This window comes from Chelonia mydas, chromosome 1 (assembly GCF_015237465.2).
Source record: "Chelonia mydas isolate rCheMyd1 chromosome 1, rCheMyd1.pri.v2, whole genome shotgun sequence".
NCBI lineage: Eukaryota > Metazoa > Chordata > Testudines > Cheloniidae > Chelonia > Chelonia mydas.
Window position 1 is genome coordinate 77,228,727 of NC_057849.1, and position 27,205 is coordinate 77,255,931.

Below are 27,205 nucleotides of genomic sequence, written 5' to 3' on the forward strand. Positions count from 1 at the left end.
CATTTTATTCCTTGTGCTCAACCAAGACAACCACACAGCTGCTATTTGTGCATGTCTTCTACCTCCCAGCTTCCCAGACCACATCACATAAGATTGAGGCCCCCAGTTCATCCCATGTTCTGGCATGAGGTCCCCTGGCAGCTAAACAGCCAGATGTTTGTTTCATCAGCAAACCATCCCCAGATAGATGGCCAGACAGAAAGGATTGAACCAGGTTCTAGAGAGGTACTTACGATGTTTTATCAAATATTACAAAGAAAAATTGATCCATCCACTTTCCCTACACTGAATTTGCATATAACAATGCCAGTCATGCTTCCACTGGCCAAAACCCCTTCTTCACCAGCTGCGGCTTTCATCCCTGTTTCCATTCTGCACTGCCAACAGCTTCCCAAGATCCTGGACTTACCAATATGATTTGGCAGATCCACCACATCGAGGAAGAGCAAAAGCATCACCTCGAAGACACTAAGGAGGCCTATAAATAACACACAGACCTCCAGAGATGAGAGGGTCTTGTCTTAACAGCGGATCAGAAGGAATGGCTATCTACCAAGAACCTCCACACAGGCAGGCCATCTCACAAACTGGACCGTTAGTATCTTGAGCCGTGCTAAATTTGCCAACAAATTAACCTCATCACTTTTAAGCTTCACTTGCCTAAGTCTCTCAGAATACACCCCATTTTCCATGTCTCACTCTTGAAAAGGTTAACGGAAAACTTGTTCCCTGACCAGATGCAGTCACTGCCTCCACCTCTTGAGATACAAGGTATTGAGGAATACTTAATCCATGCCACCCTGTACGCTTAGTTGAGGTGAGGAAAGTTATGGTACCTTGTGGATGGTGAAGGTTATGGCCCTGAGAAGCAGTCTGGAAAACCTGCTAGTCATGTACATGCTCCTGAACTGGTGGAGGCTTTCCACAAGAGCCACCTAGACGAGCCCGGTCTAGTGACACCTCAGTGTCATCCCTGAGGGGGGAATGATGTGAGGATATGCAGGGCTATAACCTGGGGTCTGCTGGTCACTGACCAACTGCCGCATCCATGCTGCCATCCGGCAGCTCTGACAGAGCATCAGTTAATGGCTTTGAGCCTGGTGGGGCCGAGCACTACAGGATGTGCTGCTCACAGAGCGCCTGATTGACAGTGCTCCCAGGGCCCCAATTGGTCCGGGTGCCCTACGTAAGCCTGAAGGGGACACCAAGAAGCGGTCTGTACAACTAGGAGGATCTCCAGCCCAACCAGCTTCTACCACAGACCCTACTCCTTTGCCTTGCTTTGGTTCCTGGCTCTGACTTCAGCTCTGATCCTCTGCTGTGGTTTCTGGCTTCCAACTCTGGCTCTGTCCCTCAGCTCCAGCTCCATCCGCTAGGCCTGACTGCCCACATCCCTGCCATGGAAGTCTGTGGTAGAGGTGGGAGTTGAACAAGGAGCTCTTGAACCCTCCTCCTGTTCTCAGTCACAACCATTCTCCCTCCTTTAGTTATGTTTTTCTCCAGTTTAAGACTTTGGGAAGAAAATATTGTCAATTTTTCTACTTTACTTAAAATAATGATAAAATGAATATTTGTTAGACACCTTCTTTCCACTGTTTATTAACTTGTTTTACTACTGGGTTTTTTTTTAACTTGGAAGTAATATAATTAATCCACTTGCCTACATGATTTTGACAAACTAATTAGACTTTTGCTCTGTTTTGTCATGAGAATTTAGGCCAGATTCAGTTTTTAAAAATCTGCCCTTGATATGAAAGGAGGCCACACAAAGGCTCTGAAAAATCATTTTTCAAAGACTTGTGAGGTCTTTTACAGCATGGAAATCAAACATTTATTTTTTTAACTGAACTCTTGAAAGGATACTTTGTATATATTTCTCATAATTGAACTGCTACACATGCACACACTACTTTAGAAAAGCTGTTCTCAAACTGTGGTCCTTGGGGCACTTTCTAATGGACCCAGAAAGCTGGCAGGTCATATGGTGCTGGCTCCTCATTCCCTGCAGCCACTTATACAGGCATATGGGCTCTTGTAGAAGCAGCTGGAAATAAAGAGGAGTCATTATCCAAGCTGCCTTTTCCAGAAGCCATTAGTACTTAGCTGGAAGAGGAGAAAAGGGAGCTTCCTTGGGGGACAGAACTGGTAGCAGAGTTAGAAAAAATTGGTAGCTGTGTTTTGACCAGAGAAGCACAGGGCCAGGCAGCTGGGGAACATGTACCCAAGAGAGGACCAAGTGCTATGGTGACACTGTGTAGGAAACAGGGTGTGAATGGAGAAAAGAACAGAACCAATGGAAGAGGAAGATGAAATGAAGAACAAAAGTAGGCACTATCTTGGGACAAACACAGCTACAACAACAGTGCATTCAAAAGTAGGCAGTGTAACACTTCCACAATGGACAAAACACTTCCTATATTCTAGTTAAAAATACACAAATGTTTAATATTACTTTAATTGCTAAGAGATTAGTGTAGCTGCCTCAGGGAGGAGGTCCATGTGATTGCGGGTGGGCAGGGCAGCAGTCCATAAGATCTGTTAAACTATTTATAGTTTGTTCATGGCTCTTAGATTTTTCCAGGAAACTTCTACTAATAAAATGGTAGTTTTGAGGTTGTCAGAGGATTGAATGTAGATTTTGGTTAATGTAGGCAATTTCAGTTATTAATAACCACAAACTCTAAACTGCATCCAGAAGTTTCTATGTTTATGGAGCTTATGCACCTATGGAGCCCAGAGAGCCACCCTCCCAAGTAACCACTTTCCTCAATGTGTTCCTCTGCCTGCAGTTGACTTAAGTTTCAGAGGCTTGTTAGCCTTCTATATCCTGTGCCAGCATCCTAGGGGAGAGCAGCAACCCTGTTTCCGCCTCATGATGCTTCCCTTGTTTCCTGGGCCATAAGGGTTCCCTTCACTGGATGGAAGAAGGTGCTAGGGGCTTTTACCCTTCTTTGTCCCTTTGAGATTTGGGGTCTCACCAAGTGTCTGTGCCCCCATAATTCAGTCCCATTGACCTATTACCCTCATCTCTACATGTCCTCCTTTTGTCTCGATATATCCCTTTTTCCCCTGCTGTGCCTCTTGTTGTTGGATCCCCTGAGCCCCCACTATCTCATTCCCTCTCATCTTTGACATTAGTGCAACAGAACGGGTGGAGAAATGGGTCACCTGCACAAATCTCTCTCTCTCTCTCTCTCTCTCTCTCTCTCTCCCCCCTCCCCCCCCCCCCCCCATTACACACTAGTCACACATTTAAAGTGCGGCCTGCTCTGGTTTGAACTGTAACTGAATTGTGCTGAGGGAAAGTGGCTGGTGGCAGCTTAGGTCAGAGAGCCACTGCATTAGAAGGATGCTATGGAGCCACTGACTAGCAGCAGTCAGAGGCAGATTAGGGTTTTGTGGGGCCCGGGGCCCTGGGCCAGAGCAAGTGGGGGCCCTTCCCCACCCCTTCCATCTGCAGTCCCCCTCCCCTCGCCCCACGCTCCTGCCGGGGAAATGGGGTTGGGGCATGGGGGCTTCCCCCGTTCTCCAGTAGGAGCACCATGCAGGTGGGAAAAGCAGGACAAGCCCCCGTGCCCTGACCCCTCTCCCTGGCAGGAGTGCTGGGCTCAGTGGGTCGAGGTGTGGGGGTCCCAATTGGCTGGGGCCCCTAGGCATGAGGCCTGTTGGCACAGTGGCTAATGTGCCATTGGCAGCAGCTTCCATCTGAAAAAGAGGACATGGAGAGAAGTTGTGACAGGAGGGCTCATAAAAGCACTGGAGCCAGAAGGAGAAGGCACGTGAACAGGGGCAAGAGAACAGTGAATCTCAGGAAAGGGAAACTTCTTGATGGGGAGCGGAGAGGGAGCTGGCGAGGTACCTGAAGAGGGCTGGGAGGAAAGGATTGGGAACAGGTGCCTCAAATAAATTATGTTCAGCCCTGCTCCTTTCCTTTTTTTAAAAAAATTTTTTTCTTTTCTTTTTTTTAATTTAAAAGATTGTACATAGTAATTTCAAAATTATTTGTGTTTCCAAAGTGAATTCCTCCTCATCTATGTGCAGTAACTTGTTTAATCTTAAAAAAAAAAAAAAAAAAAAAAAAACCACCTGATGTACAATGCTTGGTGCTCTTTTTAAATGTTAAGCCACAGGGTAATTATCATATTTCTTATGCTACATTTATGTTTTAGGATTCTAGTTCCTATTAATGTTCTGCATGTTTTCCTCAGTAGAATACAGGGACATGTCTGCATTACAAATAAGCCCTGGAGCTATTCTCATCTTCAGACTTAGTGAAACAAGTGACATTTACATTGCTAAATGATTGTAGAGAAGTTTCCAGTTCATACTTTACAGGGGAAAATATGCTCTTAAGCAGCAGTATTTGTCATTTTGTTATCTATTTAGTGATGTCAGGCTTTAATTAAACTTGAATACAAAATGCTACTGAATTTGGGCAGATAAAGGATTTAACAGAGGGATACATTCATTCATTTCTTGATGTTGTACATTTCTGAATAGCAGTTTTCATACAAATTCTTCAAGAATTATCTTTCCATTTGCTGTGTTATATGCCAAATAATTACATGCTGAATATTGCTTGCTACCTAGCAATTACTGTTTTTAAGAACCTAAAAAGGGCAGCAAGGTTTATAATGATGTCACTTCATATAAATACAATATGAATTATTTTTCTGTATCATTAAAATATTTTTTTCACAAAATACAGGCAAAGTTCAACTCACTGATATGGATTACAAGAGCCAACTGGCATGCACATTTTAAGTAATGTACTTTTTAGGGACAGGTTAAATTAAAAAAAAAAAAGAGGAATTTAAGCAAGAAATTGTTGGCAGAAAGGTCTTCCAAATATTTAAATATTTAATTATATTCATTTTTTTCCAGTGTTGGCTATTAATTGTTTAGTCATATTGTTAGTTTTCCAGATGTATAGACTTTTTTACTTTCCTTCACTGAATGATACTATTTGAATATCCTCAACTGTAAACAGAATGTAAATATTTATGAAATACCAAAAATTGGATGAATCAAATTAAAGGGGGGAGTTACTCAATTGAAAAGATAAGACCTCATAATCAGTAACTGATTGTGATTATTATAACTATTTTGACACATTAGTAAAACTGAGTCAATATTTTCTGTAATGAAAGCATATTTTCATTAAATTAGATTTAACTAACAGTTATACAGTGGCTCTGAGCTAAAAAGTATTGGTTCCAAATAAGTCTTTTATTTTTGTTATAAGTATATTATTTATTTATGTGTGTTTTGTTTACATCAAAGTATTAGAATATTCATATACCAGATTTCACACATCTTTTATAAATTGTAAAATTTACCTCAAAAATTTGAAACTTTCCTTTTTTTTTCTTCTGACAATTAAAAATAGATATAATGATTAGGAACTAAGCTAGAATACAGCAGAAGTAGTCAGGGTATATGCTGTGGCATTGTGCGCATGCCTGAAGGAAATAAAGGGCAGAATGGGCTCAACTATCACTTAGTTCAGTCTTACTGTCTGCAGCAGTGAAATGGTGTCCATCTGCTTCTCTGCACACTGTGCTTAGTGTGAGTTATTAGTATTGTTAATTAATTTTGTGAGTAGTTTGTGTTTAGTCTTTTTGCCAGTTGACTGACAAAAAAACCTTACAACTTTAGTCAGATACTTAGTTAAAAGGCTAGCTACCTCTCCTCCCCTCATAGAGAGGCCTTAGCAGTATGGCAGAAATGAAATCTGAGGTTCAAACTCTGCTCTTCATGTGAAGCTTCAGTACCGCTTAGCAGTGGGCATTCCACTTGCCTCCTTTGTTTAGAAGAGGGAATACTCCTTAGTTTTGTTCCACGTGTTGCTCTTTCCATCCGTGGACTCAAAAAGCTAGAGAGGTCAAGCTAAAATTGTTCCTCATGGAGCACTCTGTTCATGCTTCCCCAGATGCCAAAAGGAAGGATGTACCTAGATCTCAAGCCTTTGGTCAGTCCCTTTTCATGAACACCCCGTGAGCTCAGATTCCACCCCAGGCTCTAAGTCATCTGTCTCCATTTTGGCAACTTTAACCTCTGATAGAGATAGGAAGGGGCACTGTTTCAGAGATAAGCCAAGGCATATGTCACTCTCTGGTGCCTACCAAGTCAAGATGTGTGTCAGCAGGTGCCTAACAGGTCTTGGGCTCAGCAGTTGAAGGAGAGCCAAAGGTCTCACAAAGGTCCCTTTGGCATTTTGATACCAACTGTTAAATATGAGTCTGTGGTACCCAGTAAACCTGTAGACTGCCCTTTGATTTCCTGGGCCTCTACATCCCAGCCCCAAGGAGGAAGCAAGTAAGATCTCAAAGCTCCTTCAGGCAGCATCCTTCTGCTCAATATTACTACAACACTCAGAGGACTTCAGAGCCACTGAGAAAGAAGCAACAATGACTGTTCACCTCTTCCTTGCTTAAACACAGTCTGTGTCTTCCATCAGATGACTGAACTGCTTGAGGATCCCTTCCCTTACGCACTCATCCTTCCCCCTTTGGAAACTTCCTCTTTTACGTTCAAGAAGTCTGGGCGCAGATCACATTGGAACAGTGGGTCCTGGAAATTGTCAGCAAGGGGTATTCTATTTCATTCTAGTCACTTCCTACCCTCTTCACTGTCCCTTTTCAGGGACCTTTTTCATAAGATACTATTAAGACAAAAAGGGGACTTCCTTCTACAACTTTGAGCAGTTTGGAGTGGAAGAGGTGCCCTTAGAGTTCAGGAGCAGGGGGTTTTAGTCCCATTATTTCTTATCCCAAAAAAAGAAATGGTGTTGTTGTCCCATTCGGAACCTTTGATGTTTAGGTTATAGGTACATGACACAGCTGTAAGAACAAAGGTAATTGTAGCTGTCTCGGGTCTGTTGAAAACCTGTTCAATTGTCACATTGAAAATTGTCCATTATGTTTAATGTGAACAAATTTTCACACTTTTTAGCAGTTATTTATTTGCTAGGGCAACATTCCTTTTTACCACCCTAATCATATTTCCACATCTGGAAATTCTTTTAATTTTGTTTCAATCATATGAATATCAGATTTTAATATCCTACTAACCTTGAATGTCTATAGCTACTCAGTTTGGAAAATGTAAGAAGCATATTTGATATGTGTATGTGCAAGTTATGTCAAGGACACAGAGTGCATTGATAGTCGTCCTTTTATAGTGTCCATAAATACAAATAAACAAATTTATTAAATGAAGTCATATTTTACATTTTTAAAATGTAATGCCACCGTTTCATTTTTGCATCTGTTCTTTTCTCCGCCATAATTGCACTCAAACATCTATAAATGACCCACCATAATTGAAGATGGTTTATATAGTTAGGGGGGAATCAGATTTTATCCTCTATAATCAATTGTCTGGACTATACATATCCATTCTCCATACTTTAATGTACTGTGTCAGTTATCCATAATAAACATTTTGTGTTTAAGAATTAATATGTTGCATCTTATTTTCACTTGTCAAGAACAGAATTTACCATTACTATAATTTCAAATGCTACTGAAATTTGAGTATGCAAATACCATTTTATTTTACCTTTTAAAAATCATGGACCGTTTTTCACTTTTGCCAACTCATGATTGTTTTAGAACCTGATATTTTAGTCACTACATACACAGAATACCTGTTGAAGTTAATGGGAGTTACTCACATACACACAGCAGCTGCAGCATCAAGCCCTAATTAAATTCTAGAATAAAATGTTCAGAAACTAGGAATTATTTAAATTGTAAGCATGCATAATGCCAGTAGCCTAATGATATAAAAGAAAAATATACTTTTTCCTAATCTAGCTAGACACCTAATTATTTTTTTAAAAAAATCTATATCTTTGATTCCACACAAAAGTACCTTGGTTATTTTTGAACTAAGGCTGCTAGACTGCATATGCATAGTCCACCAATGTAAAGCATGAAATGCAAGGAAATAAGCAGATATTCATTCATTCCTTATATGCTTCCTGCAACATTTAACTCCCTTTGTTTCCCTACCACATTCAGCTCTTAAAATTCCATTCACCTCTCCCATTCAATACCTCCCTAGGACAGACCCCGCTTGTCTCTACCGCCTACAACCCTAATACAGTTCTGCTTCCCTATGTACCCTCCCACCATATACCTCCTCCTCCTCCCTCAGTGCTGTTGCCTGGTGCAGTGGGGGAGACAATGGAGGGATTAACAGGGAGGGATGTGTGGGGAGCCAGAGGCAGAGTGGGGCTGGGGTTGGTAAGGGGCATGGTTGTGGATGTGAGAGGATTGGGTGAGGAGACTGTTGTATGCGGGGTTCTTGGGTGGTGGGATTGGAGCTGTGCAGGCAACGCGAGGTGGGGAGGAGCTCACTGAATCAGATTAGGGTTGGAAGAGACCTTAGGAGATCATCTATCCAACCCTCTGCTCAAAGCAGGACCAACCTCAACTAAATCATCCCAGCCAGGGCTTTGTCCAGCCAGGCGTTAAAAGCCTCCAAGGATGGAGACTCCACCACCTCCCTAGGTAATGCATTCCAGTGCTTCACCACCCTTCTAGTGAAATATTGTTTCCTAATATCCAACCTAAATCTCCCGCACTGCAACTTGAGACCATTGCTCCTTGTTCTGTCATCTGCCACCGCTGAGAACAGTCTAGCTCCATCCTCTTTGGACCCCCCTTCAAGTAGTTGAAGGTTGCTATCAAATCCCCCCTCACTCTTCTCTTCGGCAGACTAAATAAGCCTAGTTCCCTCAGCCTCTCCTCATAAGTCATGTGCCCCAGCCCCCTAATCATTTCTGTTGCCCTCTGCTGGACTCTCTCTGGTTTGTCCACATCCTTTCTGTAGTGAGGGGCCCAAAACTGGATGCAGTACTCCAGATGTGGCCTCACCAGTACTGAATAGAGGGGAATAATCACTTCCCTCGATCTGCTGGCAGTGCTCCTACTAATGCAGCCCAATATGCCATTAGCCTTCTTGGCAACAAGGGCACACTGTTGAATCTGCTTTGAGGCATAAGCACTTGAAGTTCTCCCCATGGAATTGCCATCTAGGCCCCCCAGTGTACAGGTGCAGAAATGTTGGGTGGAGCCCTTCAGGCATCAGTGCCTCAAGAGAGAGCTGCTCAACTTACCCAGCATTGTCTTCTCACTGTGTCCAAGAGCCAGTGCTGCAATGCGGGAGGAGCCAAGTATCTCCACATAGGAATCAGCGCTTTTGGGGTTTTACACTGCACTGCTTCCTCAGTGTAGTGGGGAGCTGAGGCAGCAACAGTGAGGGAGCAATTTGAGCACTGATGCCTTCTCACAGAGGCATTGGACTCCCCACCCCAGGAACAATTTACTCCCCGACCTACATTACCCACAACCCTTCCTTCACCCAGCAACGCCTTTTCCCTCCCAGTCTAATTCATGTCCCTGCTAATGCCCTCATCTTTCTCCCCAAGGCCCTGCTTTTCATGTCCCACGCATTCCTGCTCTGTTCCACCATTATTGACCTGAAGATCCCTGTCTCTCACCCCCTGCTGCCTTTCCTGGCTTCCTAGGATCTATGTGCTGAGCAGGGGTCTTGGAAGCAGGCTACCAGCATCAAATAATAGAAATAGGTGATAAATCTGAGCAATTCAATTGTCTAATCTTTACATAACTTGTATCAGTCATTCCTAATGTGGGAAACAACACTTTCTGATATCACATGCCACCTGTGAATTTAATGTGTTTGTGGACTGTGGCATTTGCTAGAACTGTTAGCTAGAGAAATCGAAAAAAAGAGAGAGGGGAACTGCCACATTTCAGAAACAGGACATTTTCAAATGTATCCTCATCAAAAGTTAATAAATCTGAAATGTATTTGGGCCATAAATAAACTAGTAATTCCACTGAAGTTAACAGGGTTACTGTGGAATAACTATGGTGTAACAGAGAGGAGCTTTGCACATTGTGCTGAATTAGGAATTTTCAGACTAAAATTAATCATTAAAGTTTAAAACAGAGGGATTTTAGTCCTGCTTTAAATGCAAATGCAACCTTATCAATGCCCCATAACAAACATGGACACTGTTTTAGGTTAATATATACATTGTGGGGAAAATTCTCATCTCCAGTCTCTTCTGGTTCCTTTGTGTCACTCAGGTGGTGTAAAGGAGGCAAGACTAGAGAATTTGGTTCTGTAACTGCAGAATTGGGCCTGGTTTATGTATCTGAAACTAACCTCTTTATCAAATCAGTATAAGAATTCTTGGTCTTTGCCTTGTTTTTTGAGCGCAGTTTCAAACTCATAATTACAGCTTTTTTGGGTCCATATAGTCTGATGCAAGATTTAGCTCCCAAAAGATATAGCACCACTTACTAATGTCAAAACATTGCTTATATGTGACTTAATCACCAGTCATGGAGCATGTATTTGTAATATACTTGTCTGAGTTATTTTCATCAAGAAATTCTGTCTATGTATCACTTTGGCAGCATCTTTGCAGAGTTTACAACTTTCAGTAATATGTTGGCATCAGCTATGCAGTCCTTTTAAACAGCTGCTCTGCAGTTGAGCTGTTTTAACATGCCACCACACACGGCTGAATTATGCAAATATTAAATGACTGAGACCCAAGAACAATTTGTACACTGGATGAAGTTGTTGGGTGTATTTAGTGTTGGGGTTCCAGTCATATAACTGAATTATTATGGTGTCAGTTTATTAACTAAATTCTCTACAACAAAGCATGCCTATTTTTAATTTTTTCAAGAATATTTATATGGTATGTACTGTTGTGGAGCTATTAAAAGCAACTATGTATCAGAAGTTAGATGACAAGACTTTTAAGTGGCTGTTTTTACATTATGCTAATTTTGAACACTGTTATGAAAATAGAATATGAATCACTGTAATTTTCTGGTTAATATTAAGAAATAGGTAATATGTAATGTACAATAACTATATTCTCCATTTGTTGTGTTTGGCATTAAACTATAAACATTAATTTATACTGTTGTTTTGGTTGAAGAGATAAGATTACATGAATTTGTGCTGAATTATTATTGAAGACAGTCAAAACCTTATGGCAGGGGTGGCCAACCTGAGCCTGAGAAGGAGCCAGAATTTACCAATGTACATTGCCAAAGAGCCACAATAATACGTCAGCAGCCCCTCCACCCCATATCAGCTCCCCCACCCCGCTCCCAACACCTCCCACCCACCGGCAGCCCCGCCGATCAGCGGTTTTGTGGCATGCAGGAGGCTCTGGGGAGAGAAGGGGGAGGAGCGAGGGCACGGCCACTCAGGGGAGGGGGCAGGAAGGGGTGGAGTGGGGGCAGATCCAGGGGTTGAGCAGTCAGCACCCCCAGGCACACTGGAAAGTTAGCACCTGTAGCTCCATCCCCGGAGTCGGTGCCTGTACAAGGAGCTGCATATTAAATTCTGAAGAGCCTTATGGTTTTGAACTGCTCTTTGAATGAAGATTGCATTCACTTGGTTGTTTTGTCAGTAATTCACAAATCGTTACAAAGTAGAGCTGGAAGCACCAGTGTGAGGGGTGGGGGGAAATTATGTAACATATTTTGTAATAATTGCATCCATTAAAAATGAAGAAAATAATGACAGCAGCAGGGAGATGCAATGACATTAGAAGATCATGGCAGATTAAAGTCAGAGAGGAGTTATGGTTTTGCTTTTGTCACTTTATTAATGATCTTGAACCAATCTATTGGGGGGGGGGGGGGGGAGAGGTTAAAATCTATTGAATTGTTTGTTTAGCAAATTATTAAATTTCCAAGTCAGTGAGAACCCTTCTGGCCACCAGATCCCTTTCTTTCCTTTTCAGTAGCTGCTTTTTCATTCCATAGTTCAGATCATGATCCTTTTCCTCCTTTTTGCTGTAGTCTCTCCTAGGCCTCTCTTATCAGTTGATTGATTTTTCTAGGGGTAAAGACATATATTTGTTTTTTTATATCTGCATTTATAAGACACATACCCAAACCCTAACCCTCAGAGTACTATTTATCGTAGCCACTCAAATTGGATTCTGTAAGCTATCTTTAAAATAATTGTTTAAAATAAATGGCCGCTTAAATGGATAGCGCGATCCTTAATGCACTTTAAATCCTTTTTCTGTTACAGCATTTAGACATTATGAGGTTTTATTTGTATAACTCTTCTGTGCCTTTTTATTTTATTACTCCCTTTAGTAAAGCAGTTTCTAACTAGTACTCAGACTAATAAATGCAAGTAAATAATCAGGCTTATTATAGGGTTATTGATCTGCCTATATATCTATTTAGATATTTTGATTTGGTGAATAGAAATGCATTATTAACAGATAATCATTTTAATAGGTTTTACTATTTTTAGTTTTATTGAAAATTTAGCATTGTTATTTATTTTAATTTTATTTTATGTTTTTACAGGAACTGGCAGTAATGAAACAGATTCTTATCAGTCTGCATGGTAAACGCTATGGGGAGAATTTACCTCAGTCTCATAGTGACGTAAGAAGCTTAACTGCAAAACACAAATCAAACCCTTCTGTAAAGCTGCCAGCAGAACACGAGGAAGAAAATGTATTTATACCCAAACCAACATTATTTGTAAGTACAGTAATTAAAATAAGTGACCTAGGCATTTTGTTTAGAGCACTATTGCTCACATTTCAAAAAATCAAAAAAGCTGTCCGCGTGGGGTGGGGGGGGGTATAAAAAAAAATTACTCCTAGAAGTCTGCTTCTTTGAAGAGATGATTTCACAGGATTTGCATACATCTTGTGGTGTTAGTTCAAAACAGTACAGCATGCCTGCTGAAAGTTTCTCTCTGTGGTAGTGGTAGGCTACAGGAAGCTATATCCCTCTACTGGTCACACACTATCACAGATTCCAGCCCTCTAGAATCTTCTAGATCTTAAAGTGCACAGGAAACAAATCTCCCAAAAAATTTCAATTAGTGTAAAATATTAAAAATGGATAACAAAACAGAATTCTAACATATCCAATATATTAACATCCCAATGGATGTAAGAAAATATATATATTGGAATTTATATTTACATAATAGTTACACATACACAGGCTGGTCGCACTGCTTAGTACTGAGGTGGCCCGACACTTCCTGTTATACAACTTTGTTTTTGGTTGCTTTATAACTTAAAATTTATACCTTTAGGGGCTGAAATATTCTGTGCTGGGGGTCTGCTTCAGGCTACATTTTTTGGAAAGTTTCATGCTAAACGGTTCAGAAGTTTCTGAGAGTGAGGCTAGGGAAAATACTTTGTCATTTTAAAAATTTCTGGCAACCTTTTCTTTGAGAAGCTATAGCGCCCCCAAACTTTAGAGCAGGGACTTAAAATTTGGCAAGGGGGAGACATGGGCTTTGTATCAGGGTTGTACTTTTGCTGTCCCTGTGAAAATGCACCCAAATGTGGCCAAGATACAAGACTTGGCCAAAAAATTTGTTTGCACAAGCTCAATAGAGATTTCTTAGTTTTGTAGCTAAAATCTCTGAAGAATCCGTGTGTGCTGAGCATGCTCCCCTAAACTGAGCTTGGGGCTTACGAGTCAAAGCTGGTTATCCCTGAATTTTCAGCTTCCAGCTGCTCTTGGTTCTGGAATGTAGAGGAGAGAGTCTTCTCTCTCCTGTGCTCTTAGTGCCTTCCCTGCTGCTTCCCAGGCAATGTGGATGAGGAAGACACTTGACATGAATGCAGAGGGGAACAAGGCCCAGACTGTGAGGGGAGGGAAAGGACTAGATTGGGACAAGAAGCCTGGTGAGATTGGAACTGGAGGCTGGGAGGGAGGGAGACGCTGCCTGGGAGAATTGGGGGAGCGGGACTGGAAACCAGTGAGATGTTGGGGAAGCTGGGACTAATTGTGCAAGGAGATTGGAACTAGGATCAAGTGGAGGGGATTGGGACTGGGAACTGATAAGGAAAACCTGGGGTTGGATGGAACTAAGAGCCAGTTGGGAGTGGAACGCTGGGATCAGACGAGGAGATGGGGAAGTGGAAGTGGAAGTGACAGGACAACGGAGCTGGACCAGGAACCAATGGCCGGGGGATGAGAATGGGGGAAAGGAGAGACAGATCTGACAAGGAGCTGGGGTGCAGTGAGAGAACTGGGACTAGATGAGCAAAGAGACTGAGACAAGGAGCCAATTATGGAGGAGATTGGAGGCAAGGAGTTGAGATGGAGTGGGGGGATGAAGGCAAGATGGAGATTGGCGGAGAAGCCAGGGCAAAGAGACTGGGAGTGGGGATGGGAGACAGACTTGGAGGGGGAGACTAGGATGAGAAGACTGAGGAGTGAAGACAAGGACTGCATAGGGAAGGGGAATGGGACTGAGACAAGGAGCCAAGAATAAGGAACACAGGAGTAAGACAGGGACAGGTTGGCTGTGATGGGGAAGAACGGATCAAGCTTGGGTGTAACTGGCAGAAGTGTCCAAGACCAATGGAATACACTCCTCTCTAGAACCTGGAATGGAACTCCAAATTCCTGAGTTCTCATTCCTCTGCTGTCTGCAAATATCTGTGTAACCTACTGATAAAGTGTGTGTCTCATCCCCCCCCACCCTCCCACCAATGCTGGTCCACATAGGATAACAACCTACTATTGCTATCAGTTACTCTGTTAGCTCAAATGGCAGAGAGTTTAAAGGTTCCAACCCTGCTGATGAATGATATTGGTGTCATATGAATCCACATTATGGAATTTCTGTTTTTTCAGTTCACTTTTTTAAAATGCAAGGAAAATATACACTAAAAAAATCAGGGAAAGCCAGAATTAAGGTTGTCTATGCAACCTTAATTTGACATCTAGGTGTATATGCATTAGGATACAGTCTTTAATTAAATACTGGGTAATTATTTCCATAGGACCCCTGGCTCATTCGGTGCTCAGGATGGATTCTGCTCATTAAATAAGCAATATTTTGGGTTACCCTTATTAATCAATGTTCAGCCTTATTTACTGCACACTATTTAATCCCTGTTCTGAACACAGAATTATTAATTACCTTATGGGTGTCTCATGGCACTCATCACTGAGTGCTATACAAATAGCAATTATCTTCACAACACCCCTGTGAGGTGCAGGGTTGGTATTATCTCCATCTCTGAAATAGGGATGCTAAAGGACAGAGATAATGTCAAAAGTTTACAGTAATATTGGTTGCCCAATCTGATTTTTCAGAATATTTAACATTGTATCACACTTTATATGTTCAAAGCACAGTTCCCCATTGACTTCACTTGCAGTTGTGAGTGCTCAGCATTTCTGCTAAACTGACCCCAGGTTCTCAAGTTGGGCACTCATAGAATGAGGAACAAACAGTTAGTCACCACCTGTGAAAAGGTTGGCTTACGTGACCTGCCCAGAATCATACAGGAACTCTGTGGCAGAGGCAGGGATAGATTCCGGCTCTCCAAAGCAGCATTCAGTTGCCTTAACCATGAGACCATTCTTTTTCTACATGCAACGCCCTGCCTCAGTCACTAGCACCTTCCAGCTTCTTAAGAGAAGAGACAGGGGTGCTACAGACAACAGCCCCCCTTCATTACACCGTCTTGATTATTTGCCAGAGCAGGTCCATTCTGTGCACTGAATGAGGCAGGGGTTCTTTGGAAAGTCATCATGTAATTAATGATAGTGTCAGTAAGTCTCAAGGGACTGAATTGGGGTTGCAAAAGCAGCCTTAATTCTGGCATTTCCTAACTTTTGAGTTCTTATCTTTGAAGCCTCATTGTCCTTTTAATATACGTGTGTGTGTGTGTGTGTGTGTATAAAATATATAAAATAAAGGGTGCTTGCATGTGAATATAAAATCATATATATAGTGTGTATGGATGTGTTTGTATAAAGTCGAATACCTCCCTGTAGTGACGTGACGACTCACTGGTGCGGCACCTCCTGCTGGTCATCTTGGGAATTGGCTCTTTCCAGCCTTTGGAGCGCCCTCTGCAGGCTGGTGTCTCGCCTGCCGCTGGCATCCGTGTCCCTCCCAGACCCCGGTGCCCTTTACGCTGCGGTTCTGCCCCAGCAGTATCCCCACACTCTGGGTCTCCCCTCCCTGGGGAACCCCCATCCCTCTAAACCCACCTTGCCTCAGTGGCCGCTGCCAGTCATCATCTAGCCCCCGCTCACTGGGGCATACTGCAGTCTGTAAAGGCCACTCATCATTGGCAAGGAGGTTAGGACCTGCTGCCTTTGCCTGTCCTCAGGCTTCCCCTCTACAGCCCCAGTACCTTCTTGGGCCTTTACCAAGGCCTGCAGCCTGGAGGTTTACCAGACTGGAGCTCCCCAGCTCCCTGTGCCCTTCCCCAGCACTGCTCTTCTTCAGGTATCTTGCTCCCAGGCAGCTAGCCCTTCCCTCTCCAGGGCTGCTTTTACTATTGGCTCCCCAGGGCTGATTTAACCCTGACCACCCCACTACACTCCCTGAAAAATAAGAACTGAGGAGGAGAAGGGTGGCTGACTGTGTTATAAGCATGAGTTTCCAATTTTCTTATATGTTTGCTTGCAGAGGAGTTTCTGGAGGCTCTGGTTCATGGCTGATTGGAGTCAATAGCTTCAGCAAGGATGTGTCAATCAGAGGGGGATTAGGGTTTTGTGGGGCCCTGGGCCAGAACAAGTGGGGGCCACTCCCTACCCCTTTTTTCCTCCAGTACACCCCTACCCCCCGGTGCTCCTGCCAGAGAGCAGGGTGGGGCACCGGGGCTTGCCCCACTCCGCCTGGCACTCCTGCCAATCGGAGTGTGGGGGCACCCCAGTTGGCCAGGGGCCCTGGCCAGGGCCTCATTGGCCGAGTGGCTAATCCACCACTGGTGTCAATGCTGCAGAAAAGAACCCCACATCAACAAGTCTCAGAGCCTGGGTCACCTGACTCAGGCTCATGCTATGGGTCTTGCAATAGCAGGGTAGACGCTCCCACTCAGGCTGGAGCCTGGGCTCTGAGACCTGGTGAGGGGGATAAGTCTCAGAGCCCAGGCGCCAGCATGAGCGGCAACGCCTACACTGCTATTTTGAGACCTGTGAGGTGACTTGCTACGGTGGTGTATTTTGGTTTTTGCGCAGATGTTTCCAGTATGTTACTGCACTTTGTACTTGCCACTTAAGGTGAAATTGATACCTCGTCCAGTAAGAGAGAGCGCAGTACCACTCCCCTTCAAGGGTGTTGCATTGTGAGCACACTTCAAAAGAATTTAGTTTGTAAATGGATTATAGATCATTTTAAGGTGGCCAGTGATGTGGGCCTAGAAGGGTGCTGGGTTTGTCTTAAGTAGGGCAGCAGACAGTGAGTCACAGTACTCAGGTTTCAGAGTAGCAGCCGTGTTAGTCTCTATTCGCAAAAAGAAAAGGAGTACTTGTGGCACCTTAGAGACTAACCAATTTATTTGAGCATAGTCTCGAAGGTGCCCAAGTACTCCTTTTCTTTTTACAGTACTCAGAGTTACTCAACACAAGCTTCTGCTTCAGAGACAGACTTAGGCAGACTCTTGGTTGTATCTCCAGGAGGGATTCAGGCATCCCTGTTGAAGATGGCCAGTTCTGGTTAATTCTTTCAGATAGGCCTGACATCCATACATGTGATGCTAGACTCCCAAGCACAAAAGTGACAGCGGTATACTTTAACTTACATCTTTTGGTGGCTTTCACAAAGATTTACAATCTCATTTTGATAGTAAGAGTCAAAAATGAAGTAGCTCCAGAGAAGGAAAGCAAAGGAAAATGAATTGTAGCTTCAAGTTTCATTTGCAGTTACTAATAGAACAAATGGAAGAATGATACAACATCCCACCACAGGTAGATGTCATAGTAAATAATAAATACTTGTATTTATGTAGTGCCTTTCACCCAAGGTACTGAAAGCACTTCACATACACAAAGCCTAACAACAATCCTTAGGCACAGAAGTTAAGTGTTTTGTACAAATGTTGCTCCATTTCCTTGAGGAAGCTGGGAATATAACTCAGGAGTCTTACTTCACAGTCCACTGCTCGAACTACTAAGTACCCTCTGATTTTTCTGACAAGTAGGGGACAAATTTAGAAAATATATTTTTGGGGAGATTTCCTAAATCAAGTGCCAGCTGTAATAATTGGGCTTTTTTTCCCCTCTCAAGTTTGGTGTGTGTTTGCTGTTGAACAATTTGTGTTTGATTAAATTTGTGAGCCAGACTTAATAGTCAAATAATGTCATGGGTAGAATGAAAATAATGCCTTTTCAAACTTATTCACCATTTCTTTGGATGGAATGTTTACTAATGACACAAAATTCGTTTGAAAGTCTGAAATAACAAATGCACTACGTAAGAAACAGAACACATGCGTCTATGTCTTTTTGAGGCCATTTCAGTAGAGGATTTTAACAGTAATAATTACACTTATCACTTGTTCAAAATGTACTGCCATGGAGCCTGGGGAATTGAGAGGCAGTGAGCGGGACATTTCCATACTGTGAAAGGTCTGTACTTCTGGTGGCTCTCCTAGAACTTTGTTTTTAGGGGTGAATTCCCTGCCAGTTCCATTGAGTCTGAAGATGACTCATCCCCTTCTTTCCCCCACTTACTTACTATTGCTTTTCCATGTAAAAGGTTGCTGTAATTGCTATACGAATTTTATGCAGTTATGAATGTGTGATAAGTAGCCTACAAGACTGTGAATGTAAGAAAAGGTGATCCAGAGGCAGTGTCCCACAATTAAGTTATGGTCTGTGCTATGACTAAATTGGAGAACCAGTATTCTTACATGTAGTTTTTTGTATTATGCTTAAAACGTTGGCATATTGTAGCACACCTCTTTGTCCTAGGTTCCCACCCGCTTTTTTAACAGAAATACACATAACATAATTTACAATGATGGTCCTTTAGTTAAGCATTTCATGAATCATTTTAACGTTGGTAAACATTTTGAATCATCATTTGGTTAATAATGTGATATTTGGTTTATTTTATTGTCTTAGACACACAGAACTTCAGTGTATTTTTGTGTAATGTAAACCTTTCACATTTTAATTGATTTTAGTTTAAGCAGAGCTATGAATGGCAGAGAGAGGAGTGCAGTGTTGTGTGGATTGCATATTTCTCCTGCCTTTCAATTGTCTCATAACCAAAACATTCTTTGTTTCACAGACAAATAGAGCGGCACCTGATTGGTACAGGAAACTGAAGCAGAAAAAAGCACCATGACATTTTTCCAGGGATTTTCAATATAAATAATCAGTTTGGCAGTTCATTCTGTGAAGAAAGAAATTGTATTCATAATCATGTTCTTAGTACCACACAAATAAACAATGGGTTTGTTTTATACCTATGTTTATACATTGTAACATTACCATTAAACATCTAATGAAAAAATGTGTGCAGTACTTGATGTGATGATTTTACCATCAATATGTTCTAATTCAAAATATTAAATACAAACATACTCTGTGTGTGTTTATAATTTTGGCTAATAAAGGACATCTTATTCAGAGTGCTCATTAATATGAATTTCAGCTTTTTCATATAGTTTTTCTTGGATACTGTGTTTCATGCCACATTCTTGTAACCGTTCTGGCTTCTAGAAGCTTACATACTTAAGAAACATCAGAAAACAGCATCAGATGGCAAGAATTTTTAAGTTTCTTATTAGCTCTGATTACGTGGGGCTGTTAAGCTAGGCTCTGCTCATGCCCTTTGTTTCACAAAAAATTTCAGTAAAAATATCTGGCTGACAAATCTCAAAAACCAATCATCAATGGGGAATCCTCAAATGATGAGGGCGAGGTGTTTCTAGTGGGGTTCTAGAGGGATCAAGTAGTAGGCCTCATGCTATTCAACATTTTTATCCATGAATTGGAAGTAAATATAAAATTGCTACTGATAAAATTTGCAGATAGCATGAAGATTGACAGAATGAGAAAATACTGGGTACTACAGGGCTCTTTAATCTTGTGGAGAAAGGTCTGACAAGAAACAATGGCTGGAAGCTGAAGCCAGACAAATTCAAATTGGAAATATCACAAATTTTTAATAGTGACGGTGACTAACCACTGGAACAAACTACCCAGAGAAGTGGTGGATTCTTCATTACTTGCTGCTTTCAAATCAGGACTGGATTCTTTTTTGGAAGATACAGTTTAGTCAGACACAAGTTATTGGGTTCAATATGGGGTAACTGGATGAAATGTATACAGGCGATGAGAGTAGATTATGTTATGGTCCCTTCTGGCCTTAAACTCCTTGAGTGTATAAATAAACAAGAACTAAAAATCAGCTTCATTAAGAACACATCAAATATCTTGATAATATAGGCCCTGTTTACATTAGAGAAATATGCAACCCCCTGATGTAGATGTTCTGCACCGATATAAAGCGGTGTTTAGTCCAGTGATTTACCATATTAAATTAGACCCAAAGTAAGCCCCACTTTACATCAGCGCAGCACATCTGGAGTAGAGGAGTGCACCATGCAGATTTCTCTAATGTCAACATGGTCATAAATTGTTATGTAAATCCGGAACTTCTGATTGTGTATATTATAGATTTTGTATATGACACAAATATTTCACATAAAGCATAATGGAATCCTTTATTTGAGATGACTGTCCATTGAAAATATGGCTCAGATTATATTTTAAGATGAAGCTCCACTATGATTATATATTTAGGTATTGGGCATCAAACAATTACTACTTGCTTTGCCAAAGTGTTGAGCTGCATCAGGCTGCTGATGCCTTTTGTTCACCTACCCTTCGCAGCTCCTCCTGCATTTTCCACACACCCAGTTGAGGCAAAGCCAATTCCCCTTATTTCTGCTTCATGTGGGTCTCAATTTCTTCATCAGTTTTTCCTAATTAGTAATAGAATCATGTTCAAGTTCATGATTGCTTTGTTACTCTCTCTTTAGGACACAGAAAAATAACCCATATATTGCATATTGCAGATGTGAAATTATGCCCTTAGTTAACAGTAACAAAAGTGTTTCCCAGGGAGAGAATAAATTTTAATATTATTTCAAAAATATGAGCAGATATAAAAACAAAGGAGTTTTAGTTAGTCCAAAAATGTAAATATCCAGAAAGTTATATCAGAAAACTATTTCCATTACATTTGAGAGGAACTATTTTTCATCCTTGAGTTAATGTCTGCACAAAGGGTGGAGGAAGATTGTTTTATTCTACCTCATCTTTATTACATAGGTCATTGGTAGGGCCCTACCAAATTCATAGCCATGAAAAACGCATCATGGACTGTGAACTCTGGTCTCCCCACCATGAAATCTGGTCTTTTGTGTGCTTTTACCCTATACTATACAGATTTCACGGGGGAAACCAGACTGTCTCAAATTGGGGGTCCTGACCCAAAAGGGAGTTGCAGGAGGGTTGTAAGGTTATTTTAGCGGGGGGATCGTAGTATTGCCACCCTTACTTCTGCGCTGTCTTCAGAGCTGGGCGACTAGAGAGTGGTGGCTTTTGGCCAGGTGCCCGGCTCTGAAGGCAGCACCACCACCTGCAGCAGTGTAGATATAGGAGTAGCAGCACCACAACCCCCCCTTACAATAACCTTGCAAAAACCACACACACACACACACACACACAACTCCTTTTTGGGTCAGGACCCCTACAATTACAACATCCTGACATTTCAGATTAAAATAGCTGAAATGATGAAATTCACTATTTTTAAAATCCTATGACCGTGAAATCGACCAAAATGGACCATGAATTTGGTAGGGTCCTAGTCATTGGGTACATATAGGAGAACGATACTGCTTGTGTGATACATGTTTTGAAGGTCAGACAGTAGGTTTATGAAACGTATAAGCACTTGCCAGAATTAGAACTTTGCTGTTATGAATGAGAGGTAGAGTATAAATGGCAGTTTCTTACGCCAATAAGCTTGCATCTTCTTATGTTAATTGTATGCCATTGAACTTTTTTGTAAGAAGGAATAACTTATTTAATATTCACAGTGATATAGTACGGGGTTATGTATTTCTAAATTGTCACCTGGCACTTCTAAAAATCATATTGTCTAAGGGAGTGGTTCCCAAACTTGTTCTGCCGCTTGTGCAGGGAAAGCCCCTGGCAGGCCGGGCCGGTTTGTTTACCAGCCATGTCCGCAGGTTCGGCTGATCGCGACTCCCAGTGGCCGCGGTTCGCTGCTCCAGGCCAATGGGAGCTGTGGGAAGCGGCGGCCAGTACGTCCCTCGGCCCGCGCTGCTTCCTGCAGCTCCCATTGGCCTGGAGCAGCGAACCACGGCCACTGGGAGCCACGATCAGCCGAACCTGCGGACGCGGCAGGTAAACAGCCCGGCCTGCCGGGGCTTTCCCTGCACAAGCAGCGGAACAAGTTTGGGAACCACTGGTCTAAGGATATGAATAAGTTTCTTTAGAAACTTCTCAGTTGATTTCTACAATTTCCATAATATTTCTAAGTATACTTTCAGATTTTAGCATTTTACCTAGCCACAATCAGTACACACAAGAAATGCATTCTTATACATTTAGTATATTTTTACCCATTCTCTCATATTACAAAACATAACCAGCTCTATGGTTGTAGGAGTATATTTGTTTGGACAGTTATACATTTTAAAAGTTACCTCCGCTCTACTTTTTAATCTTGATCTTGATAGTTTCACCTTGCTTACTATTAGACCTGGTTGGGAAACAGATTTCCTGTTCTGAGAAAAGTCTAGTTTTTTGAAAATCCAAAAACTTGTAATTTTTCGTCAAACTAGATGTCTGAAATATTTTATTTCTGAAACACCAAAATGTTCCTGCTCTGGAAACATTTCAGTGGAGCCTGAATCCAGACACTCTGAGAGGCTCAGCTCCATGGCAGACTGCCAGGTGAGTGGGCAAGCTAACAGAAAATTAGGCTGGTTTCTGCTGAAATTTGAACAGAATTGACATATTACCATGATACATTTTGATTTCGAAAAATGAGCTTTTTCCAGTGGAAAAATGTATCACTGGAAAATTTCCAACCAGCTCTTTGTCTGTGTCTTGAAATTTGGAAGCATCAATATCAATGCTTAGAATATACAGATAATGCACACTTCCGTTTATAGGTTTTCCTGGCTCCTGTGGCATATTCGTACATTTTTCAGTTGAAGAGACTTTTCTAGAAATACACTTTGTATTTTTCATGTCTTATTAAGAGACATGAAGATTTAAGTTAATTATCTAGGAGGAGATCATCCTAGCTTTTCATGTGAGAGCTAGAATGTCACTTGAATACAACAAATCAAATATGAAATGCCCTACAGCAAAAATTAATGAACCCTTTTGCCCTTTAAATAATGATAAGGTTCAGTTGTATTACCTGTATGCTATTTTCAGTGACATTAGTTCTCACAAACATAATTATCAGGTGAATTATCCCACGATTCTTCCTCATGAAATTCTTTCTGCATTTCCCCACTGTAGGTGGTCTTGTTATGGAACTATTCAAACCAGTGGAACCTGTAGGGGTCTGGCATGCATCTGAACATTCCATAACCAAATAACCTCTTACCCATCTTCAGTTCTTCTTTTCCACCAGGAAAGACAAAGGAAAAAGATCCCCATTATCCCATTTTATGTTTGCTATCTGCTATCTTAAGTTGTTAGTTTAATTTTCAGAGTTGGCAGTTTGTAGGTTTGACAGTTGTGTGGGAAATTTGAAGGGAGGAAAGAGGTGACATTTAGAGCGGACTGTGGTTTCTCTTTATAGTGCAAGTGCTCTCTCACTTTTCCACCTTTTGCCAGAGGCTCATGAGCTAAGATGAAATCAGTCATCAGGAAAGGACAAGATCTGAGCCATGAACACATTTGAAAATAGGAATATGCTTCTTACAAGGTGTTGAACTCTAAGGTTTGTTTATTGAATATAGGAGTCATACTTCAGAGGCGTTCCACGTTGTTCCAAGAAATGCATTTGAAAGTTCTCAATTTGAAGGCCCCAATGCATTCAGTAGTAAACTCTGATGAAATTTTGGAAAAAAATGAACAACACTAAGTCAACTACTAGGTGACTGAACATTTACCAGTATCTTTCTTTGTATGCTTTGTGGGGAAAAGACTATCTACTACCCTGTGTTTGTACAGTGCCTAGCAGAGTGGGGCCCCAATCATGGTTTGGTTAGACACTACTGTAATAAACACGATTTCAGAAAGAAGTTGCTATCTTACCATGATCAGAGGTTTTTTCAGTATCTGCAACCTTTTCATGCAGTCTCTAATGCCAGCAGAAAAGAAGAGAAAAGGTGAATGAGGTAATGTATTTTATTGGACCAACTTCTTTTGGTGAGAGAGACAAGCTTTTAAGCTACACAGAGCTCTGTGTAGCTCAAAAGTTTGTCTCTAACCAACAGAAGATGGTCCAATGAAATACATTACCTCACCCACCTTGTCTTTCTAACATCCTGGGATCAACATGGCTACAGCTACAGTGCATACAGCAAAAAAGAGCATTTCACTACTAAGCCTTTCCAACCCCGGCAAAACAGACAGATGGGTAGCCTTCATTTCCTCCTGGTATGTCTTCCTCAGATGCAGCACCTTTGTAGGAGTAATGATGATGGTACCAGAGAGAGCTTGGAAACAGTACTATCCTTTTCTGCAAGCTCTTTTCTGTCCTTTGGGGAACTATTTGTTCCATTTCCAGACCTGAAAATCAACCACCGGTCAGGAGGGTTTGAGAAACTGGGAGAAGCTATACTCTTCAGTTTGAGTACATGACCCCCTCACACCCTTTTTGGGTATCGTTCTTATAAGAGGGGGGTCTAATGAGGGAAGAATGTCTCCCTGTTAACGTATGAGTCAATAGAATGGGGGCTAGAACTTTCATAGATTCATAGATATCAAGGTCAGAAGGGACCATTCGATCATCTAGTCTGACCTCCTGCACAACGCAGGCCACAGAATCTCACCCACCAACTCCTGCGATAAACCTCTCACCTATGTCTGAGCTACTGAAGTCCTCAAATCATGGTTTAAAGACTTCAAGGTGCAGAGAATCCCCCAGCAAGTGACCAGTGCCCTATGCTACAGAGGAAGGCGAAAAACCCCCAGGGCCTCTTCCAATCTGCCCTGGAGGAAAATTCCTTCCTGACCCCAAATATGGCAATCAGCTGAACCCTGAGCATATGGGCAAGGTTCACCAGCCAGATACCCAGGAAAGAATTCTCTGTAGTAACTCAGATCCCACCCCATCTAACATCTCATCACAGGCCATTGGGCCTATTTACCATGAATATTTAAAGATCAATTAATGCCAAAATCATGTTATCCCATCATACCATCTCCTCCATAAACTTATCGAGTTTAATCTTGAATCCAGATAGGTCTTTTGCCCCCACTACTTCCCTTTGAAGGCTATTCCAGAACTTCACTCCTCTGATGGTTAGAAACCTTCATCTAATTTCAAGTCTAAACTTCCCAATGGCCAGTGTTTTCGGAATTTAATCCCAGTATTTGCTTATACCAAAGAATAAAGAGACTGTGTGTGTCTCATTCTTGACCCTTGAAAATGAAACAAGTACCTTAGGAAGAGTAAATTTTGCTTGGTATCTTTGGGCAATGTTATCCCCTTCTTAAATTGCCAAAATTGATTGGAAACTCTTGACTTTTAAAATGCATACTTCCACAGCTCAATAAGGCGATTGTATGGGAGGTATTTCAGATTGAAGCTGGAAAGCAATCAGTAAATGTACAAGTAACTCTGAAGGAACAGTTGTGCCAGAGGAGATGGATGGTGCCATAGGTTCTGACTCCATGGGTGCTCTGGGGCTCAAGCACCCACTGAAAAAAAATCGGGGGTGCTCAGCACCCCCAGGGCTGGATCAATCTTTTGTGGGCCACAGGTCCTGGACTATGACCCTGACCACTGCTTCGCCCCAAGGCCCTGCTCCCGCTTGGCTTTTTCCTCCCAAGATCCTGCCCATCGCTCACATGGGGGACAGAGGGGAGAGAGGAGCACCCACCGGCAAAAACAAAAGTCAGCACCTATGGATGGTAGTGGAGATTTATAGCAGGGCAGTAGCAACAGGGAATAGTGGAGGCTCCTCGCGATGAGAATAGGGGCAAAGTTCCTAGTGGATCCTTGGACTCAATGAGTTTGCAGGCCCGCGTCATTTGTCTGCGCCAGAGCCCCCTTAAATCCTCTGCTGGAAGTGTGAGAAGGCAATTCCACAAGATTTACTCTGCAGACTTCCCTGGGCTTGCTTTCTTCTTCCCAAAAGGTTTTTCACAGGAGATTATCATATAGCCTTAAATACCTGCAAGTTCCTTTTTAATTAAGCCATTTTTGCTTAAGAAATTCCTACATTAAAAAGTTGCAGAAATTGGATCTAAATGTTCCTAAAACTGTTAATTTAACCAAGTTGCTTTTTGTAAGGAAGGAGCGAAGTGGAAAAAATCCCAAGTTTCATCACCATACAGTTTAGAATGGCTAAAGTATTAAATACAGGAAATTAGTATTTATTATGGAAATTCCAATTTACCTCGAGCCTTTACATGTTTGCATAGATTGTGTTCTTTTTGAAGATACTACAGAAATAACCACTGTAAAAGAGAATACTGCTTTGACTGCAGCAATAGAATCAACTTTGTTTGACCATGAATAATTGAAGTCTTTGAGTTAATGCTGCTTTTAAGGAGTTTTGGATCAGTAAATGTAACTTAATTGCAGGAAAAGTCTTTTGGATGGAATTTGTGACCACATTTCAAAGACGCTCTTTTCATTTTTCCCTTCTGGGTTAAATAGTAGAAGGTTCACTTAGATTATTCAGCATAGCAACTGTAATTACTAGTCCTAATACTCCATTTTTATCTTGATCTCAGAGATGTATATTGCGGCACACAATCTTTACCTCTTTATATTTTGTTTCCTTATTCATTTTGCTGGAAGGATTTGTTACTCTGTGGGATGTTATTGGGTGGAATGTGGCAATATGTTTGACTCCTGTGGGGATTTTGAACTTTACATTTTATGTATCTAGTTAGAATTATCCCATGAAGGAGTCTGTCTTGAGAAAGGCCCCTGAAGGAATAAAAGTTTAAAGCACTCCTTACTGAGTTCTCTCTGCCCTGGAAGAAACTGTGGTTCCTGTGTTCAAACTGAATGTATTCCCCAAAAAATCCACCATAGACATAGGGCCATCCATACTGGGGCCCTATATCTCTGCATTAGCTTCAGAGTTCCCTGACATGCTCCGATGGAGCCAGACTGCTGGGGAATCCTGCACATGTAGCTATCTCTGGAA

General features: G+C 41.8%; 1 protein-coding gene and 1 long non-coding RNA gene across 6 annotated transcripts in view; one reads left to right on the plus strand and one right to left on the minus strand.

Annotated features, from left to right (window-relative positions):
- PIBF1 (progesterone immunomodulatory binding factor 1) overlaps window positions 1-19,452 on the plus strand; it is a 165,296-nt gene extending 145,844 nt beyond the window's left edge. For 4 of the 5 annotated variants that reach the window (XM_043533820.1, XM_037895180.2, XM_037895188.2 and 1 more), the window contains exons 17-18: window positions 12,393-12,572; window positions 19,102-19,452. In XM_043533820.1, coding sequence (XP_043389755.1) covers window positions 12,393-12,572; window positions 19,102-19,158 — 237 coding nt within the window. In that variant the 3' untranslated portion in view covers window positions 19,159-19,452. Of the gene's footprint in view, window positions 1-12,392; window positions 12,573-19,101 lie in introns of those variants that run through there. The other variant, XM_043533839.1, reaches the window with a different exon arrangement.
- The window catches only part of LOC114019274, a 66,194-nt gene that overhangs the window by 21,174 nt on the left and 17,815 nt on the right, over window positions 1-27,205 (minus strand). The window lies entirely within an intron of this gene.